Raw genomic sequence first — 22,451 nt, forward strand, 5'->3', positions numbered from 1 at the left:
ATATTGTTAGTAATAGAAAATTTAAAAAAAATTAATTTAACATAAATATAAGTTAGACGATCAGATAGCAAGAGGATACTGACTACCATGGCCATCCATCTCCGGAGGACCCAGAATTTTAGTGCTTTGCTTCCCCTCTATTGTAGCTGCAGGGAAAATGAACAGTTGAAAAATAGTTTTCCCCTGCAGAGCACAGCTGATCGCAGAGAGCCCAGCAGAGCACAGCTGATCACAGAGGGGGCTGCAGAGCCCGGCTGATCACAGAGAGGGCAGCAGAGCCCAGCTGATCACAGAGAGGCCAGCAGACCACAGCTGATCACAGAGGGCCCAGCAGAGCACAGCTGATCACAGAGGGGGCTGCAGAGCCCGGCTGATCACAGAGGGGGCAGCAGACCACAGCTGATCACAGAGAGCCCAGCAGAGCACAGCTGATCACAGAGAGGGCAGCAGAGCACAGCTGATCACAGAGAGGCCAGCAGACCACAGCTGATCACAGAGAGCCCAGCAGAGCACAGCTGATCACAGAGAGCCCAGCAGACCACAGCTGATCACAGAGGGCCCAGCAGAGCACAGCTGATCACAGAGGGGGCTGCAGAGCCCGGCTGATCACAGAGGGGGCAGCAGAGCATGGCTGATCACAGAGAGCCCAGCAGAGCCCGGCTGATCACAGAGAGCCCAGCAGACCACAGCTGATCACAGAGAGCCCAGCAGAGCACAGCTGATCACAGAGAGCCCAGCAGAGCACGGCTGATCACAGAGAGCCCAGCAGAGCACAGCTGATCACAGAGAGCCCGGCAGAGCACAGCTGATCACAGAGAGGCCAGCAGACCACAGCTGATCACAGAGAGGCCAGCAGAGCACGGCTGATCACAGAGAGCCCAGCAGAGCACAGCTGATCACAGAGGGGGCAGCAGAGCACAGCTGAGCACAGAGAGCCCAGCAGAGCACGGCTGATCACAGAGAGCCCAGCAGAGCACGGCTGATCACAGAGAGCCCAGCAGAGCACAACTGATCACAGAGGGGGCTGCAGGGCCCGGCTGATCACAGAGGGCGCAGCAGAGCCCGGCTGATCACAGAGGGGGCAACAGAGCCCAGCTGATCACAGAGGGCGCAGCAGACCACAGCTGATCACAGAGAGGCCAGCAGACCACAGCTGATCACAGAGGGGGCAGCAGACCACAGCTGATCACAGAGGGGGCAGCAGAGCACAGCTGATCAGAGAGCCCAGCAGAGCCCGGCTGATCACAGAGGGGGCAGCAGAGCCTGGCTGATCACAGAGGGGGCAACAGAGCCCAGCTGATCACAGAGGGTGCAGCAGACCACAGCTGATCACAGAGAGCCCAGCAGAGCCCGGCTGATCACAGAGGGCGCAGCAGAGCCCGGCTGATCACAGAGGGGGCAACAGAGCCCAGCTGATCACAGAGGGCGCAGCAGACCACAGCTGATCACAGAGGGGGCAGCAGACCACAGCTGATCACAGAGAGCCCAGCAGACCACAGCTGATCACAGAGGGGGCAGCAGAGCACAGCTGATCACAGAGAGCCCAGCAGAGCACAGCTGATCACAGAGAGCCCAGCAGAGCACGGCTGATCACAGAGAGCCCAGCAGAGCACAGCTGATCACAGAGAGCCCAGCAGAGCACAGCTGATCACAGAGAGCCCAGCAGAGCACAGCTGATCACAGAGAGCCCAGCAGAGCACAGCTGATCACAGAGAGCCCAGCAGAGCACGGCTGATAACAGAGAGGCCAGCAGACCACAGCTGATCACAGAGAGGCCAGCAGACCACAGCTGATCACAGAGGGGGCAGCAGAGCACAGCTGATCACAGAGAGCCCAGCAGAGCACGGCTGATCACAGAGAGCCCAGCAGAGCACGGCTGATCACAGAGAGCCCAGCAGAGCACAGCTGATCACAGAGAGCCCAGCAGAGCACAACTGATCACAGAGGGGGCAGTAGAGCACAGCTGATCGCAGAGAGCCCAGCTGAGCCCGGCTGATCACAGAGGGCGCAGCAGAGCCCGGCTGATCACAGAGGGGGCAACAGAGCCCAGCTGATCACAGAGGGCGCAGCAGACCACAGCTGATCAAAGAGAGGCCAGCAGACCACAGCTGATCACAGAGGGGGCAGCAGACCACAGCTGATCACAGAGGGGGCAGCAGAGCACAGCTGATCACAGAGAGCCCAGCAGAGCCCGGCTGATCACAGAGGGCGCAGCAGAGCCCGGCTGATCACAGAGGGGGCAACAGAGCCCAGCTGATCACAGAGGGCGCAGCAGACCACAGCTGATCACAGAGAGCCCAGCAGAGCCCGGCTGATCACAGAGGGCGCAGCAGAGCCTGGCTGATCACAGAGGGGGCAACAGAGCCCAGCTGATCACAGAGGGCGCAGCAGACCACAGCTGATCACAGAGAGGCCAGCAGACCACAGCTGATCACAGAGGGGGCAGCAGAGCACAGCTGATCACAGAGGGGGCAGCAGAGCACAGCTGATCACAGAGGGGGCAGCAGAGCACAGCTGATCACAGAGGGGGCAGCAGAGCACAGCTGATCACAGAGGGGGCAGCAGAGCACAGCTGATCACAGAGGGGGCAGCAGAGCACAGCTGATCACAGAGGGGGCAGCAGAGCACAGCTGATCACAGAGAGCCCAGCAGAGCACAGCTGATCACAGAGAGCCCAACGGAGCACAGCTGATCACAAGAGAGCCCAGCAGAGCACAGCTGATCACAGAGAGCCCAGCAGACCACAGAGAGCCCAGCAGAGCACAGCTGATCACAGAGAGCCCAGCAGACCACAGCTGATCTCAGAGAGCCCAGCAGAGCACAGCTGATCGCAGAGAGCCCAGCAGACCACAGCTGATCACAGAGAGCCCAGCAGAGCACAGCTGATCACAGAGAGCCCAGCAGAGCACAGCTGATCACAGAGAGCCCAGCAGAGCACAGCTGATCACAGAGAACCCAGCAGAGCACAGCTGATCACAGAGAGCCCAGCAGACCACAGCTGATCACAGAGAGCCCAGCAGACCACAGTTGATCACAGAGAGCCCAGCAGACCACAGCTGATCACAGAGAGCCCAGCAGACCACAGCTGATCACAGAGAGCCCAGCAGACCACAGCTGATCACAGAGAGCCCAGCAGACCACAGCTGATCGCAGAGGGGGCAGCAGCCCACAGCTGATCGCAGAGGGGGCAGCAGCCCACAGCTGATCACAGAGAGCCCAGCAGACCACAGCTGATCACAGAGAGCCCAGCAGACCACAGCTGATCACAGAGAGCCCAGCAGACCACAGCTGATCGCAGAGAGCCCAGCAGACCACAGCTGATTGCAGAGAGCCCAGCAGACCACAGCTGATTGCAGAGAGCCCAGCAGACCACAGCTGATTGCAGAGAGCCCAGCAGACCACAGCTGATTGCAGAGAGCCCAGCAGACCACAGCTGATTGCAGAGAGCCCAGCAGACCACAGCTAATTGCAGAGAGTCCAGCAGACCACAGCTGATTGCAGAGAGCCCAGCAGACCACAGCTGATTGCAGAGAGCCCAGCAGACCACAGCTGATCACAGCGAGCCCAGCAGACCACAGCTGATCACAGAGGGGGCAGCAGAGCATGGCTGATCACAGAGAGCCCAGCAGACCACAGCTGATCACAGAGGGGGCAGCAGAGCATGGCTGATCACAGAGAGCCCAGCAGAGCACAGCTGATCACAGAGAGCCCAGCAGTGCACAGCTGATAACAGAGGGGGCAGCAGAGCACAGCTGATCACAGAGGGGGCAGCAGAGCACAGCTGATCACAGAGGGGGCAGCAGACCACAGCTGATCACAGAGAGCCCAGCAGACCACAGCTGATCACAGAGGGCCCAGCAGACCACAGCTGATCACAGAGGGGGCAGCAGACCACAGCTGATCACAGAGAGCCCAGCAGACCACAGCTGATCACAGAGGGGGCAGCAGAGCACAGCTGATCACAGAGGGGGCAGCAGACCACAGCTGATCACAGAGAGCCCAGCAGACCACAGCTGATCACAGAGGGGGCAGCAGACCACAGCTGATCACAGAGAGCTCAGTAGATAACCTCCCATTAATTTTTTTCCTGTAATAAAAAGGAATTGTCCAAAATGGACAACTCTTTTAACTGATGACCAAGAAATGCAACTCACTAAAAAGGACATAAAATTCTAAAAACATCTCAGAAAAATAAAGGTAGCCGTAAACCAAGACATGTCAATTTTAAAAGACAAACAAAAATGACTTACCTTCAAAGACAATGAGTTCCACTGTTTTTACATCTGACCCTGATTTTTTGCATGTGAATGTGCCTGCGTCTATCAGCTGTACGGCAGTCATTTCCAAGTTATTTGTGATGCCAGGTTGGATATCAAATCGATTACTTCCTGCTTAAGTTATATAAGCAAACAAATCATTGTAATTATTAAAAAAAAAAAATCACAACTAAAATGAAGACTAAATGGAAATAATAATAGTAAAATATGATTGTCGCAATAATAATATTCAGGAGAAAAGGTAATAATAATTTAAAGGGATGTTCCAGGCAATATTTTAAGACAGCTTTAAAATATTATTATTATTAATAATAATAATAATAATAATAATAATAATAATAGCAATCTAATGCCTCTCTCTGTAAAACCCCCTTACCTGGAACTGCCTTGCCGAATGTTTTTACTTTGTTTCTGTTGTATCTCATGAACATGCTTCCGTCTTTGTTCCATTGAATCTCTTGTTTCTCTCCGTTTGTTGAGTCTCCACAAGGCAGAGAAATCTTCTTCCCAATCTCAGCTAAGATTTTCTCATTGGAGCCCATAGTAAGACCTACAAGTAATAGTAGAGGGGTCGCTTATATGATGCATGGGGATTGTTTTCCTTGAATGGATCAAGGTAGTGAAAGCTTTAAGGGGAGTTTCATCTAGAGAGATTTTTCCTATAACTATAGGCTTCTGTTGCTACCACTTCAAAGTCAAAGGGGCCACGGCACAGGTGCCCAGAAATTGCCATGACCAGATGTCACTGACCCATCCCTTGTGGCACATAATATAACCAATGACTAATTGATCCATGGGGTGCGCAAAAGTAGGAGAGTCAGGGAATCATCCCAAGTTTTAAACAAGGTTTTATACTAAACATATCTTTAGGAATTCTTACAATCTTGTGTGGTTATATTTTTATTTACCATGTCAAAATTCTGAAATCTGTCAGTTATCACTCCACTGAGGCACAAAATGAGCTGACACTTCCTGTTTTGTATAGATCAATTCTCAGCAGTCTCATTATCATCACAGGCAAGAATACAATGACTGATAACACCTCTATGTACAGTAGATAACACAGGATCCACCATTCACAATAGGTGATGTCACAGCTCACCTCCTCCTGTACAATGACTGATAACACCTCTATGTACAGTAGATAACACTGGATCCACCATTCACAATAGGTGATGTCACAGCTCACCTCCTCCTCCTGTACAATGACTGATAACACCTCTATGTACAGTAGATAACACAGGATCCACCATTCACAATAGGTGATGTCACAGCTCACCTCCTCCTGTACAATGACTGATAACACCTCTATATACAGTAGATAACACAGGATCCACCATTCACAATAGGTGATGTCACAGCTCACCTCCTCCTCCTGTACAATGACTGATAACACCTCTATGTACAGTAGATAACACAGGATCCACTATTCACAATAGGTGATGTCACAGCTCGCCTCCTCCTCCTCCTGTACAATGACTGATAACACCTCTATATACAGTAGATAACACAAGATCCACCATTCACAATAGGTGATGTCACAGCTCACCTTCTCCTGTACAATGACTGATAACACCTCTATATACAGTAGATAACACAAGATCCACCATTCACAATAGGTGATGTCACAGCTCACCTCCTCCTCCTGTACAATGACTGATAACACCTCTATGTACAGTAGATAACACAGGATCCACTATTCACAATAGGTGATGCCACAGCTCGTCTCCTCCTCCCCCTGTACAATGACTGATAACACCTCTATATACAGTAGATAACACAGGATCCACCATTCACAATAGGTGATGTCACCGCTCACCTCCTCCTCCTCCTATTCAATGACTGATAACACCTCTATATACAGTAGATAACACAAGATCCACCATTCACAATAGGAGATGTCACAACGCACATCCTCCCCCTCCTGTACAATGACTGATAACACCTCCATATACAGTAGATAACACAGGATCTACCATGCACAATAAGTGATATCACAGCTCACCTCCTCCTCCTCCTGTACAATCACTGATAACATCTCTGTATACAGTACATAGCACAGGATCCAGCATTCACAATAGGTGATGTCATAGCTCACCTCCTCCTCCAGTATAATGACTGATACCACCTCAATATACAGTAGATCAGAGTTCCCCAACTCCAGTCCTCAAGGTCCACTAACAGATCATGTTTTCAGAATTTCCTTTCTATTACACAGGTGATGTAATTATTGCCTGTGCAGGTGATATATTATCACCTGTGCAATACTAAGGAAATACTGAAAACATGACCTGTTGGTGGGCCCTGAGGACTGGAGTTGGAGAATACTGCAGTAGATAACACAGGAGCCACCATTCACAATAGGTGATATCACAGCTCACCTCCTCCTCCTGTACAATGACTGATAACACCTCTATATACAGTAGATCACACAGGATCCATCATTCACAATAGGTGATGTCACAGCTCACCTCCTGTCAGGATTTCTGTTGCCTTCTACAGTTTGACCACTAGTGGCCGCTATGGTTCACTTTAATAGTTGTGCTGCAGTTTCACTCCTTACCACTGGAGGCTGCTGTTGTGTTCTGCAACTGCCCTTTACCAAAATGGTGGGTTCTGAATCTATGGAATCCATCTTGTTTTCTGTTTGGGCCTACTTTAAAGCCACATGGACCTCTCACTCATTGCTTGAGTATTGTGTCTAGCTATTAGCCTAGTTTCAGTTTCCAGCTCCTGAACATTCTTACCCAGACTGTTCTAATTCATCTACGGATTGTTTCCAACAACTCCTTGCTAACTTCAAGAACTTCTACTACTGCTTGCTGTTCCTGCTTGTGCTCTTTCGGCCACTGGTTTGGCATCGATAATAGGATTCACCATTCACAATAGGTGATGTCACAGCTCACCTCCTCTTCCAGCACAGATCACATAACACGCCCACAACACTTTCTCAAACAAAAGGATTAATATTTTGTTTTAGTCAGTAAAATGACGGATGACACATTTCCTTTAAAAAAACATCAAAGAGATCGGTCATGCTCCGAACATCATGACCTGCACCGGGCTAGCCCATTTTGCCTGGCGTGTGCCGTTAATGTCTAGTAGTGATCACTTACCTGTCTGAAAAAACAGAAGGTAAAGACTGAATCTTTGCAGTTTCTGCTTCATCTCGATATTGTCTTGTTTCTTGAAATGTTCCTAATCGCTGCACATAGACCTCTGTTGCTTTCAATGCTGCAATTAAGATACATTTTTGTAAACTTATCAGTCCAAACGTAATATTATCGCATTCTGTATCTTCATTATGTTGCACTTTATTCATTTTTATTTCTATTCTAAATATTTAATTTCTGCACGGAGACCGTCAGTAAGCTGCGGTTGTCAGATCTGTTCTTTTTATTTGTTTCCTCATTTAGTACCTTATGCTGCTATAAGTGGACTAGGAGTCACATGCGTTTATTTTGGGCCATTTTTTTGTGCGATTTTGTGATGTAGTGGCTTTTTACTGCGCTTTTCCTGCCACATATGTAATTGGTCCCTTATGTAGTCACCATTAATTTGGATTAGAAATAATGAATATTGACATACGCCATGATTAAAATAATATAATGAAAGATCCATAAACAGCAACAGAAAACCAACTTGTTGACAGTTTCCAGGCCATTTTATCAACACTACGTAGAGAAAAGAATATGTAAGATAGGTGAATACGTAACACACCGGCACCCAGGTGCAGAACACACATAAGGACGGGATCTGTATGTCAAGTGTAAAGGCAGCGGCCCTGCCCTGAAGAGCTTACAATCTATCAGCGTAAAGGGTGATGTACAAAGGAGAGGTTAGAATGGAAGACAATGTAAAAGAATGATTTGGATGCAAAGTAGTGTTGAAATTCTGAGTCTCCTGGTTCATGAATATAATTCCAGGGCTACAGTAAGGACTGACACATAGACTGTATAGTAATGGAGATGGTATAAGGGTCGTCACACCAGCTGTTATGAGTCCAGGAGCTGAGAGTGATAAATGTTATGAGCCCTGGACATGTTTAGTATTTACAGATCACGTCTAGTTACATTGCCGTGCTGCAACGAAATCAGAACATGTATCCTGCACACTGACCGCAGTCTGCAGTGGCACGACGAGGGCGCTATGACTGATTTTCTTGCATACGCAGAGGATGTGATTTAAACAGGGTGAGTTGGAGAAGAGGGGTCTGAAGTGGTTTGTGGGCACCACACCCCCCTACTCATACCTAGTATGATCCTATTTCCCAGGAGGCATATATGAAAACCATTGTATATTTCCTGCTGCTGCGGGGAGACCACAGGAAAACGGGGGAAGGGGGCGCAGAACATACGCAAGTCACAGTGACAAAAAACAGAATAAAAGACAAACTGGAAAGCAGGCGGATAAGTGCGTAGTACCACTACTTCTGGACAGTTGAAATCATAATTATTCACCATGTCAATGAAAATTTGGAACATTTACAAACTTTTTGCTGTTTGCAATAAACCAGTGAGACCAGAACAATGTAAATAGCTGAACACAATTAATATAACCAATGGTTTCTCCAAATTCAGCACAAAATGCCTTTTAATTACTCCTGCAGTCTCGGAATTATTCAACCCTTCTTGACTAGCATCTATAGTACTTAGTAGAGCCCCTCTGGCAGTTATTACCTGCTGCAAACAATATTCACAGCCAGACACTAGCTTCTAGTGTCTAGGCAGATTTATTGAGGAATTTTAGGCATTTTGTGATGAATTATTCAACACTTTTTTACCAGCATCTTTAGTACTTAGTAGAGCCTCTCTGGCTGTTATGACCTGCTGCCTTTCTGGCTGTTATGACCTGCTGTCCCTCTGACTGTTATCACCTGCTGTCCCTCTGGCTGTTATGACCAGCTGCAAACGAGATGCACAGCAAGACACCAACTTCTGGCAGATTTATTGCGGAATTTTAGACATTTTGTGATGAATTAATCAACACCTTTATACCAGCATCTTTAGTACTTAGTAGAGCCTCTCTGGTTGTTATGACCTGCTGACTTAATGGCTGTTCTGACCTGCTGTCCCTCTGGCTGTTGTAACCTACTGACCCTCTGGCTGTTATGACCTGCTAACCCTCTGTTTTTTATGACCTGCTGCCCATCTGGCTGTTATGACCTGCTGCAAACAAGATGCACAGCCAGACACTAGCTTCTGGCAGATTTCTTGAGGAATTTTAGGCATTTTGTGATGAATTATTCAACACTTTTTTTTTTTACCAGCATCTTTAGTACTTAGTAGAGCCTTTCTGGCTGTTATGACCTGCTGCCTTTTCGGCTGTTATGACCTACTGCCTCTCTTTCTGTTATGACCTGCAGCCCCTCTGGCTGTTATGACCCGTTGACCCTCTGGCTGTTATGACCTGCTGGAAATGTGATGCACAGCCAGACATCAGCTTTTGGCAGATTTCTTGAGGAATTTTTGGCATTTTGTGGTGAATTTGGAGAAACGACTTGTTTTATTAGTTGTGTTCAGCTATTTACATTGTTCCCGTTTCATTGCTTTATTGTAAAACAGAAGAACATGTTTGTAAATGTTGGTAATAAATCCAATTGGCTGAATAATTTTGATTGCGACTGTAGTTTTTAGTATCTATCTGCATTCTGCCTGTATAGATCGCCGCAGAGTATTACTTCCCCTTGGACATAGTTCTTTGTATCTATCTGTTGTATCCGTGGAGACGGCTGTTTACTATCGCTCCTATTGGATGTTCTGCACTCTGTTCACGCATTCTGACAGTTGCACAATCTCAATTCTTGTAGACAGATTTCTTAGTAACTATTCTTATTTATAGATAATTGCAGATTACCACATCGCCTGGATATATCAGTATAGTCGTATCTGCATGTAGCTGGAGGTTTTTTTTGTTTTTTTTTCTGGGGGGATGTGGTGGGCTCCTGGCAGGTTTGATGTTCACCAGAGATCTGCTTTGATTTACCAGAGGCTTCTGAATTTTATACATTTTGTTTGTTCATTTTCTATATCTTTTTTAAATTTCAAAAAAAAAAGTAGATTTTAAAAAAAAAAAAAAAAAAAAAAATTAAAATAAACTTTTGCATAACTGACCCCTAATAAACCTTCAAAAGAAAATAAATATTCCTATAAAAGTATTAAAAATGATTCTAGTCAACAACTCAACAAACTAAGACTATTAAACTCCTGCTGATAAAACAATGATTTTATCAAAACTACACTAAGCAGAATAGTAAGGGTCCGTTTAGATGGACAGACCACCGATAGGTAAACTTTTCAATGCTTGTTTATACAGACAGATCAAAGCAAAGGTGTGCAGTGAGCGAGTTGTACTAGGTTGCTCAGTGCACATAAGCCGCCATTGTTCTCTATTTACACAGGACGATGCGCCACAGAGAATGATGAACTTTTCTGCCGCATAAAAGATCATTTCACCCGACGATCGAGCGTTTTGCTGGTTAATCGGATGATCGACTGCCTGTTTACATGGCAAGATATCGCTGGAATCAGGGTCTCTGTCCCTACATCATGCTCCTCTCAAATTAGGTAGCAAAAACCTGCTGAAAGATTCCCTTTTAAGGTGCCAATAATATAACAAACACAGTAGCAAAGAAAATTATCACACAGCGTTCAACTAATTTCAATAGGTGAGACACCCCTTATAACACCACTAAGATGACTAAATATTACTTGCCAAATGGTGCTCACATAATATGACAATACATATCAGTTCAGCTTATACCACCATATAGTGCCACAATAATACCACTATACAATGCTCAGCTTATACCACCATATAGTGCCACAATAATACCACTATGCAATGCTCAGCTTATACCACCATATAGTGCCACAATAATACCACTATACAATGCTCAGCTTATACCACCATATAGTGCCACAATAATACCACTATACAATGCTCAGCTTATACCACCATATAGTGCCACAATAATACCACTATACAATGCTCAACTTATACCACCATATAGTGCCACAATAATACCACTATACAATGCTCAGCTTATACCACCATATAGTGCCACAATAATACCACTATACAATGCTCAGCTTATACCACCATATAGTGCCACAATAATACCACTATACAATGCTCAGCTTATACCACCATAGAGTGCCACAATAATACCACTATACAATGCTCAGCTTATACCACCATATAGTGCCACAATAATACCACTATACAATGCTCAGCTTATACCACCATAGAGTGCCACAATAATACCACTATACAATGCTCAGCTTATACCACCATATAGTGCCACAATAATACCACTATACAATGCTCAGCTTATACCACCATATAGTGCCACAATAATACCACTATAAAATGCTCAGCTTATACCACCATATAGTGCCACAATAATACCACTATACAATGCTCAGCTTATACCACCATATAGTGCCACAATAATACCACTATGCAATGCCCAGCTTATACCACCATATAGTGCCATAATAATACCACTATACAATGCTCAGCTTATACCACCATATAGTGCCACAATAATACCACTATACAATGCTCAGCTTATACCACCATATAGTGCCACAATAATACCACTATGCAATGCTCAGCTTATACCACCATATAGTGCCACAATAATACAACTATACAATGCTCAGCTTATACCACCATATAGTGCCACAATAATACCACTATACAATGCTCAGCTTATACCACCATATAGTGTCACAATACTAGCACCATACAATGCTCAGTTTATACCACCATATAGGCCACAATAATACCACTATACAATGCTCAGCTTATACCACCATATAGTGCCACAATAATACCACTATGCAATGCTCAGCTTATACCACCATATAGTGCCACAATAATACCACTATACAATGCTCAGCTTATACCACCATATAGTGCCACAATAATACCACTATACAATGCTCAGCTTATACCACCATATAGTGCCACAATAATACCACTATGCAATGCTCAGCTTATACCACCATATAGTGCCACAATAATACAACTATACAATGCTCAGCTTATACCACCATATAGTGCCACAATAATACCACTATACAATGCTCAGCTTATACCACCATATAGTGCCACAATAATACCACTATACAATGCTCAGCTTATACCACCATATAGTGCCACAATAATACCACTATGCAATGCTCCGCTTATACCACCATATAGTGCCACAATAATACAACTATACAATGCTCAGCTTATACCACCATATAGTGCCACAATAATACCACTATACAATGCTCAGCTTATACCACCATATAGTGTCACAATACTAGCACCATACAATGCTCAGTTTATACCACCATATAGGCCACAATAATACCACTATACAATGCTCAACTTATACCACCATATAGTGCCACAATAATACCACTATGCAATGCTCAGCTTATACCACCATATAGTGCCACAATAATACCACTATACAATGCTCAGCTTATACCACCATATAGTGCCACAATAATACCACTATACAATGCTCAGCTTATACCACCATATAGTGCCACAATAATACCACTATGCAATGCTCAGCTTATACCACCATATAGTGCCACAATAATACAACTATACAATGCTCAGCTTATACCACCATATAGTGCCACAATAATACCACTATACAATGCTCAGCTTATACCACCATATAGTGCCACAATAATACCACTATACAATGCTCAGCTTATACCACCATATAGGCCACAATAATACCACTATACAATGCTCAGCTTATACCACCATATAGTGCCACAATAATACCACTATGCAATGCTCAGCTTATACCACCATATAGTGCCACAATAATACCACTATACAATGCTCAGCTTATACCACCATATAGTGCCACAATAATACCACTATACAATGCTCAGCTTATACCACCATATAGTGCCACAATAATACCACTATGCAATGTCCAGCTTATACCACCATATAGTGCCATAATAATACCACTATGCAATGCTCAGCTTATACCACCATATAGTGCCACAATAATACCACTATACAATGCTCAGCTTATACCACCATATAGTGCCACAATAATACCACTATACAATGCTCAGCTTATACCACCATATAGTGCCACAATAATACCACTATACAATGCTCAGCTTATACCACCATATAGTGCCACAATAATACCACTATACAATGCTCAGCTTATACCATCATATAGTGCCACAATAATACCACTATACAATGCTCAGCTTATACCACCATATAGTGCCACAATAATACCACTATACAATGCTCAGCTTATACCACCATATAGTGCCACAATGCTAGCACCATACAATGCTCAGTTTATACCACCATATGTGCTGCAATAATACCACTATATAATGCCCAGCTTATACCACCATATAGTGCCACAATAATACCACTATACAATTCCCAGCTTATACCACCATATAGTGCCACAATAATACCACTATACAATGCCCAGCTTATACCACCATATAGTGCCACAATGCTAGCACCATACAATGCTCAGTTTATACCACCATATAGTGCCACAATAATACCACTATACAATGCTCAGCTTATACCACCATATAGTGCCACAATAATACCACTGTGCAATGCCCAGCTTATACCATCATATAGTGCCACAATGCTAGCACCATACAATGCTCAGTTTATACCACCATATGTGCCACAATAATACCACTATACAATTCCCAGCTTATACCACCATATAGTGCCACAATAATACCACTATACAATGCCCAGCTTATACCACCATAGAGTGCCACAATAATACCACTATACAATGCCCAGCTTATACCACCATAGAGTGCCACAATAATACCACTATACAATGCCCAGCTTATACCACCATAGAGTGCCACAATAATACCAACACACTCCGCATAAGAAACTCACAACTGATGAGGTTACATGACTCAGAGCTAAAAATTAAAGGGAATAATTGGACATTAGAGGCCAATCCAACTTGACCCAAATCACTTTATTTCTGGACTTTGGATCTTTCCAGAACTTCTCACATCAGGTAGCGAGTGCAGAATAGAGCCGTCGCCTTGTGGTTCGCACACCTGGGAGAACATCCTGAGCTCAGTGTTTATGAGGTCGGGCCCGGAGACGAGCGGCTTCTGCGGGCGAGATCCTCACCAGATAAGACGTCGGTATAAAGGATCCTTCTATCATTCCTGAATACGAAGAAGACTTCTCAGATCTTATATGAAAGCCGCTTTGTCAACAGGAAGGAGTGGGAGGGATACTGTATGAAAATACAGATTTCTCACATCTCACCCCCCATTCTGAAGACCCTCAAAATGAGAAGTTTGTATCATTTTGTGGCCCAGAAAATGATTTTGTGAAAAGTTAGCTTCATTTTAAATTGGGTGCAAGAACATTAAACCCAAGTATCTTGGTGAAAAAATTGGTGCTAAATGCCAAAAATACTATTCTGTGCCACCAAATGCATTTTGTGTCACAAAATAATATTTTTTTATTTTTTTCCAAATTACAAAATGTAATTTTGTGCAACAAAATTGCATTTTGTATTATAAATTGGTGCTTTGCATGTGTAAAGGGAAGCCGTCATCAGGTTTATATGCCCCAAACTAATGTCACCTATGTAAAGACGCTGGAATACTTTGTATCTATACTTTTATTTTAGAAATCTGGGTTTATGTTTTAGAGAAATTTATTGTTGCATTGTTATGCAAATGAGGCGCAAGTGCAGAGGGCGGGCACTGCACTTAAAGCTCTGCTGTCCCTCTTCTCCATTCCCCGCCCACTGCCGGCCTCCTCTGTGATTGACAGGTCGCTCTTCTTTCAGAGATCTGCCTCTCCCACCCGAGATCTAGTGCTAGCGCCGTCGTTTCTTGGGGTGTTACATGCACAGTAGGATCCCGATGAAGAAGACTGTCAGTGTCTGGCGTGATCTACATAGTTTGCAGATGATACCATTGTCTTCTTCACTACGACGACTGGTGTGGGAGTGAACAGCAGGAGCAAGGAAGGCTGTCAATGTCTGGTACGACTTGCAAACTATGCTGGTCACGCCAGACACTGACAGTATTTTTCATCAGGATCTTAATGCACATGAACCACCCCAAGAAATGACGGCGCTTGCACTAGATCTTGGGTGGGAGAGGCAGCGTACTGAAAGAAGAGTAACCTGTCAATCACTGACAGGAGGCTGGCAATGGGCGGGGAATAAGGAAGGGAGGCAGCAAAGCTGTAAGTGCACTTGCGGCTCATCTGCATAAAAATTCAACAATACATTTCTCTAAAACATAAACTCAGATTTCTAAAATAAAGGTATAGATACAATCAGTATTCTAGTGCCTTTACATAAATGGGATGAGTTTGGGGCATAAAAACCTGCTGACATGTTCCCTTTAAGTTGTGTCCTAAAACAGTAACTTCATGAATAGCGAGCGAGCAGCCAATAATTATATAGGAGTTTGTTATCCGACCAATTCTACAGAAGCTTATATTGGACAACGTCATGTAATTTGGTATTGTCAAAGCTTTAATTTTTCGTGTTTAGTATTTTATTTTTGCAAATAAGCTCCATAAGTATTTTAACCTGCCACGTGTATATTTAGCATCAGTCGGAGCTGCAGCAATGACAATGCGGCTGAGGGTCTCGGGAGGGAATAGAGGTGGGGGGGAGATGAGTACAACTTGTGTGATATTCAGAAGCGAGTGGTAAATCAGAGCGCATCTATGGTGAACATCAAACCTGCCAGGAGCCCACCACATCCCCCCTCAGAGAGGCACAATGTGATGTATACATCCACCTACACACAACTGTACTTCACAGTATATGCATGGTGTATGCACAATCCAACACCAATCTGCACGGACGGCAAGTACCACCCAAAATCAAGTGATTGCAGAAGGCCCCGCTGGCTGCAGTATCCTGGATTAAATGAATTCCCCCACATTGGAGCATTGATTGACCCCATTGAGGTTCCCTAAAGTCCTCTATGGTGCCCATTATAATAAATGGTGATATGGTAAATGGTCTTACAAGTCACACAGCACTACTATTGTGCATGGTATTACCACATGACCACATTTAATTGAAGATGCAATACCAAAGATAGCCTGTTGACAAGAGTGGTGCTGTAAAAAATGTAAATGGATGCTAGGGGAGGTTTCCTGAATAGAGGTCTGTCTTTGACTTGTAAATATTTAGAGCCAATCAATGCAACATAAGCCAATACATTCCTGCTTTTTATACAATGACTCACTCCTCCCATGAATTGGAATACCCACATAAAGTAAATGGTCAAAGTACAACTGCATAAAATAGCTTCGTCTCAACAAAAATCGGGCCAGCAAATGTCAAAATGATCACATAGTTTCCTTCTGATGAAATTTCGTTTTTTAGAGTTACCCTTTAAATTTAGACAAAGCCAGGTTGTTATACCCAAACTTACCAGAAGAGGGCACCAGATACAAGTCAGTAACTGCCAGCAGAAAGAGAGCTAAAGGGAAGCTCCGACCGATACTGCAGCCGGGACCTCATTGTAGAACACGTGAAATCATCGCAAGGGAAAGGGACATTTGTATTTTTTATTGATTTTTTTTTTAATTAATTGATATTTCCTTTCTATTATTATTATTTCTTCCAAAATGTATAAATAAGGCCACACTTTAATCCAATTCCATTGGATATGATATTATGGGAAATACTAACAAAGGAATGCCATGACCTACCATATATTATTATTATTATTTTAGTACACTTTTTTTTAATCTTAGAAATTTCAAAATTAATATATATATATATATATATATATATATATGTATATATATTGCATTGCCTATATACCACTACAGATTACATGAAAATTTCCACGTACAATATTCCAGTATATTGTGCCCTCACATAGAAATATACAAGTATTGTTCTGTCTTTAGGTTTCATCCTGGCACTGAAGGGGTTAACTGGCACCCAATCTGCCCCAGACCCTTAATGTAATTTTATATCACAGCTTGCAAAGGGTTAAATTGATGAATCAAAAGTTCCAGAAAGAATAAAGAGACAATGGGAAGAACAAAGGGACTAATGGAAGAGTTAAACAATGGCAGCCATAGTTTTATAAAGATAGGGGGCGCTATGAGAGTAAATCTGAGCTGCGGGGACGTCTTACTGTTGGTGGGAAGTTTTTTGTGACAAGTTCCCAGTGTCTGGTCATTATTTCCTTGATGGTGACGGATTCAGTTCACTGCACACGATATTATATGTCGCTTCCCCAGAATAACAGATCAGCACTTTCCATGCAGCAAATAACTGAGAAATATGTGATTTACCGTCAGCGCCATTATAGGCGCTTGTTATCCAGATGTAGGGGGGGTTCACTTTTTTTTTTTTTTTTTACAATAAGTGAAGTTGGCAGATACAGACGAGACAACAAACGACCTTATTACAACATAAAGAATGAGTAACTTTATAAATGCACATTCTACATTCCAATCACATTTAGAGCTGCAATCAAAATTCTGCTGGTGTCCTATTAGTATTAAAGGGGCTGTCCAGTACTTATATACTGTATCTATGGCCTATAGGTATCATATTGAGAGGGGTCCAACACCAAGAACCATCACTGATCAGCTGCTTGCAGCGGTGGCCAGTACTGCGGAGTGAATGGGGCCAGAACCGCACAGCTCCATTCACTGTGTAGTGGCCATACTCAGGTACTGCAGCTCGGCTCCTGTTGAAGTGAATGTGAATGGAGCTGAGAACTGCCACTGCGCAGTGTACGGAGCACCATCAATAGGGGTGTTGGCACTGCCAAAAAATTGCTATAAAAAGTGATCAAAATATTGTATGTATCCCAAAGAGGAAACAATGAAAACTGCAATTCTGCGAGCAAAAGTCAAGGCCTTACACAGCGTCAACTGAAAACTGAAAAAAAGTTACGGGGCTCAGAAAATGGTGACACAAAACGAGCCGTGATCTAAATCATAGAGCAGGATAATCGTGCTGCAGAGCTGACACCATCGAGGCAACAGCTGCCCGGAGCCTGAATCCACCGCAGCTGCTGGTGCATAAATTATTATAGCAGCTCATCCCTCTCAGCTGCCTCCATGACTCCAGATTGACCAGAATCAGGTCATCCATTATCAGAATGCAGACTTGTAAACCACACGCAGGTGTAGCAGAGCCGGGTTTGTCAAATGAACCAGAGCCAAGTTTGTCATGTGGTACAACGCAACAGTTATGTTTGCTTTTACATAGGACTGCAGGTAAACCTACTGCATAATCCTAATGCACAGTGATTATAATCCACAGACAGTGCTGACAAAATGACAAATTCAGCTCTGCTACCCCTCTATGTAGAGATCTCAAAACTCCGTCCTATTGAATATTCGCATTGCTCCATGCGGGAACTTTTAAGGATTTTTGCAGAGTATGACTTAGGGGGCATTTAAGTGAATGAGTGTTCCCGATAGTCTCGCAGTGTAAACAGGCTGCCAATCACCTGCTAAAAGAGCAAAAAGCTTGTACATAAAGTGTAATGACTAGTTTTAAACTTTCTTAAAAATAATTTCTCTCGGCAGCACATAGTCCTGTGTGAACATGTGCTGCCGAGAACAATGGCAGCCTTCGCGATCATTCAGTGGAAGTGTGGTCATCTTGTCTGAACAGGCTATGAAACCACCGCCGGCAAACATGTAGCCAATCGGCGGTTGTTTAATGCCACAAGTCGGATGAACCCATCCTAAGGAACATTGTGAAATGGTGAAGTTATTGGTTGATCCATAGGTACTTTAAACTCTACTCTATTCACACCCAAAGCTGTTTCAAATATACGGGACATTAATATCGATGTATTATCCTTAGGATAGGGCATCAGAATCAGATTTATGGGCGTCCGACTCCCATCTCCCCTCCACAATCAGTTGATAGAAAGTGTCAGAAGTGTCAGAATTCTGTGAATTCTGTAGTGATCATGAGCTTGAATGCCATTCCTGGCCACTATTCGATGCATGGAGCCGTGCCTGTTCAGGTACACCATCAACGGAGATGCCAAGAGTCAGACCCTTACCAACCTGATGATATTGTTGATGTCAAGGATACACAGCGGGGGGGAAGTCACGCAGAACCCACCACTGTTGCCACAGTTTATCAGGTACGAACTCCGCTGCCTCCAATTGTCAGCACAATTACGCAGTTGACTGATGAGTGATAGACGAGGTCGCTGCTGGTTGCACTACTAGGTCGGTTATTGGGGAACTAACAATGAGCGTATGGTATATACACGTCCAATTCCAGTGCATGGAATATATATATACCCTGGCACGGTCACTGCCAACTCCAATAACAAAACAACAGAACTACTACTAGCTGCCACCACCAATTGTTTATACAGATCATTTGGACTCCCGTTACAGGTAGCGTATGGCTTCACGGGTGCGGTTTACAAAGCAAGAGGAACAGAGCTATTAAATTCATATATTTAATCCAGAAAGATTCGCAGTGTTTATAAAAAATATACAAGATGATACAAAATGGCAGCAAACAATATGATATATACACTTACATAAAATAAAAAGGAATAACGAAAGAGAATTACCAAACCTGTGTCATGGAAATGACTCAGAGCTTAGCGAAGGGAAGCACTCCGATTGAGAAAATGGACAGAACCTACAGCAAACTATGTCTTCCAAGGACTGACAATAACCAAAACCGAGATTCTGCTTTTTATCAGCTCTAAGTTATGCCCACACACCTCCCCTTGATGACCTTAAGTGGGGGCTGTTTGTGGGATGTGCCCGCCACTTCAGAGTTTTATGAGATCCCCCGACTTACAAGATATCTTTGCCCCTGGAGATCCCAGGTGGTAGATTTTGACGTCATATTTCATATCACGAATGATTTTACTGTTACATAGAGATCAAACATGGCCTGATTCGCATCATCTATCGGACCGTTATTAAGTTGGAGGGTTTCTAGTGGCCCCACGGTGATGTGAGTAAATGTGTCACGTCCTTCCCTTCGCTACTACACTGAAAATCTATATCCCATAAATATCGGATCGATGCAAATCCTCAATATTCATATCTGACCACTGGCGCCGAACAGTCTAGCTGCAGATTGCATCATAAGAAGAAGCTCATCCTGGGGGACACAATTCTCCTCCTTAGAACAAAGGAGGCCATTGCACTTCTTTGCCTATGCGTAAATAAATCTCAATCTTGCTGTCGTTTTCCCAGCAGATATCCTGTTTTAATCACCTGGACACTGCAGGGGGCCACTGCTTCAAACGTTTTAATTCGTTTTTCTCTCCCTAGCTATAACTAGTTTCCTCTCTTCCCCATATGATCAATATGAGGTCCTACTTCAAAAGTAGTTTGAATTGTCAGCTCTTTCTCCCTTCTGGAGCTGTTTTATGGATTTTAATTTTTCTATGACAGTTGACTATCCAAAGATGATCAACATTAAAGTCCCAGAAAACCCCTTTAACAAATATACTTCCTTTCTGTTCACTCCGCTTTTTTTCCTCTTTGTAATCAGGAAGCCAGCAGAATTTAGAGTTCAGCTCTTGATGGGTTCCGAGTATTGAATACAAGATAAATAAAACAAAGTATTGGCAAAGTCTTTCTTTTTATGGCGGTTGGTGCGTGTATCACAGTCCCCACACATGAGCCGGTGTCGGCTTCTGCTCTGCAGGGATCTCCTTCTGTTCACCATGAACCTGCTCACATCCTCTGATTAATAATTACTCATCGTCTTAAGAAAAATAAGCAAAGGGAAATCTCACAACGACGTCAATGAGAAACTGATACATTGTAACAATTTTATCAAGTATTTCATTTTTTTGTAACTGCAGATTAGTTTTCTTCTTCATGATGGCACTAGGGCTAATGGGGACAATTCTTTAACATCCAGTAGAAATGGGAGAAACCCCTCTCTCTAAGGACCCCCCATAGTCTGGCACTGGATGACCTTTCATATCACAGTTTAGGATCATAGTTCCCTAAATCTTAGCATTTACCTTGAGATAAAAAGGGACTTGAGTCACCTGAATTTACAAATGACTGAGATAGCAGAGCTGGGATTGTCACACACGCACAGATATAGCAGAGCTGGGATTGTTACACACGCACAGATATAGCAGAGCTGGGATTGTCACACACACAGATATAGCAGAGCTGGGATTGTCACACGCACAGATATAGCAGAGCTGGGATTGTCACACGCACAGATATAGCAGAGCTGGGATTGTCACACACGCACAGATATAGCAGAGCTGGGATTGTTACACACGCACAGATATAGCAGAGCTGGGATTGTCACACACACAGATATAGCAGAGCTGGGATTGTCACACGCACAGATATAGCAGAGCTGGGATTGTCACACGCACAGATATAGCAGAGCTGGGATTGTCACACACACAGATATAGCAGAGCTGGGATTGTCACACACACACAGATATAGCAGAGCTGGGATTGTCACACACACAGATATAGCAGAGCTGGGATTGTCACACGTACAGATATAGCAGAGCTGGGATTGTCACACACACAGATATAGCAGAGCTGGGATTGTCACACGCACAGATACAGTGCCTACAAGTAGTATTCAACCCCCTGCAGATTTAGCTGGTTTGATAAGATGCAAATAAGTTAGAGCCTTCAAACTGCAAACGAGAGTAGGTTTTATGAACAGAAGCATAAATCTTACAAACCAAAAAGTTATGTTGCTCAGTTGAATTTTATTAAATTTTAAACATAAAAGTGTGGGTCAATTATTATACAACCCCTATGTTTAATATTTTGTGGAATAACCCTTGTTTGCAATTACAGCTAATAATCGTCTTTTATAAGACCTGATCAGGCCGGCACAGGTCTGTGGAGTTATCTTGGCCCACTCCTCCATGCAAATCTTCTCCAAGTTATCTAGGTTCTTTGGGTGTCTCATGTGGACTTTATTCTTGAGCTCCTTCCACAAGTTTTCAATTGGGTTAAGGTCAGGAGACTGACTAGGCCACTCCAACACCTTGACTTTTTCCCTCTTGAACCAGGCCTTGGTTTTCTTGGCTGTGTGCTTTGGGTCGTTGTCTTGTTGGAAGATGAAATTACGACCCATCTTAAGATCCTTGATGGAGGAGCGGAGGTTCTTGGCCAAAATCTCCAGGT

The 22,451-nt window shown here is 44.0% G+C and overlaps 1 protein-coding gene across 3 annotated transcripts in view; it reads right to left on the reverse strand.

Annotated features, from left to right (window-relative positions):
- Positions 1-22,451, reverse strand: part of LOC141271193 (T-cell surface glycoprotein CD4-like) — a 46,050-nt gene that overhangs the window by 9,259 nt on the left and 14,340 nt on the right. Inside the window, exons 1-4 of one of the 3 annotated variants that reach the window (XM_073681297.1) lie at positions 19,888-19,984; positions 7,394-7,511; positions 4,654-4,827; positions 4,251-4,391 (exon numbers count right to left, since the gene is read on the reverse strand). In XM_073681297.1, the coding sequence (XP_073537398.1) occupies positions 4,251-4,391; positions 4,654-4,827; positions 7,394-7,445 (367 nt within the window). In that variant the 5' untranslated portion in view covers positions 7,446-7,511; positions 19,888-19,984. Of the gene's footprint in view, positions 1-4,250; positions 4,392-4,653; positions 4,828-7,393; positions 7,512-19,887; positions 19,985-22,451 lie in introns of those variants that run through there. The other 2 variants (XM_073681299.1, XM_073681296.1) reach the window with 2 other exon arrangements.

The sequence above is a fragment of the Phyllobates terribilis genome, unplaced genomic scaffold (genome assembly GCF_046119375.1).
Source record: "Phyllobates terribilis strain yellow unplaced genomic scaffold, ASM4611937v1 Scaffold_5__5_contigs__length_657084704, whole genome shotgun sequence".
In the NCBI taxonomy this organism is placed as follows: Eukaryota; Metazoa; Chordata; class Amphibia; order Anura; family Dendrobatidae; genus Phyllobates; species Phyllobates terribilis.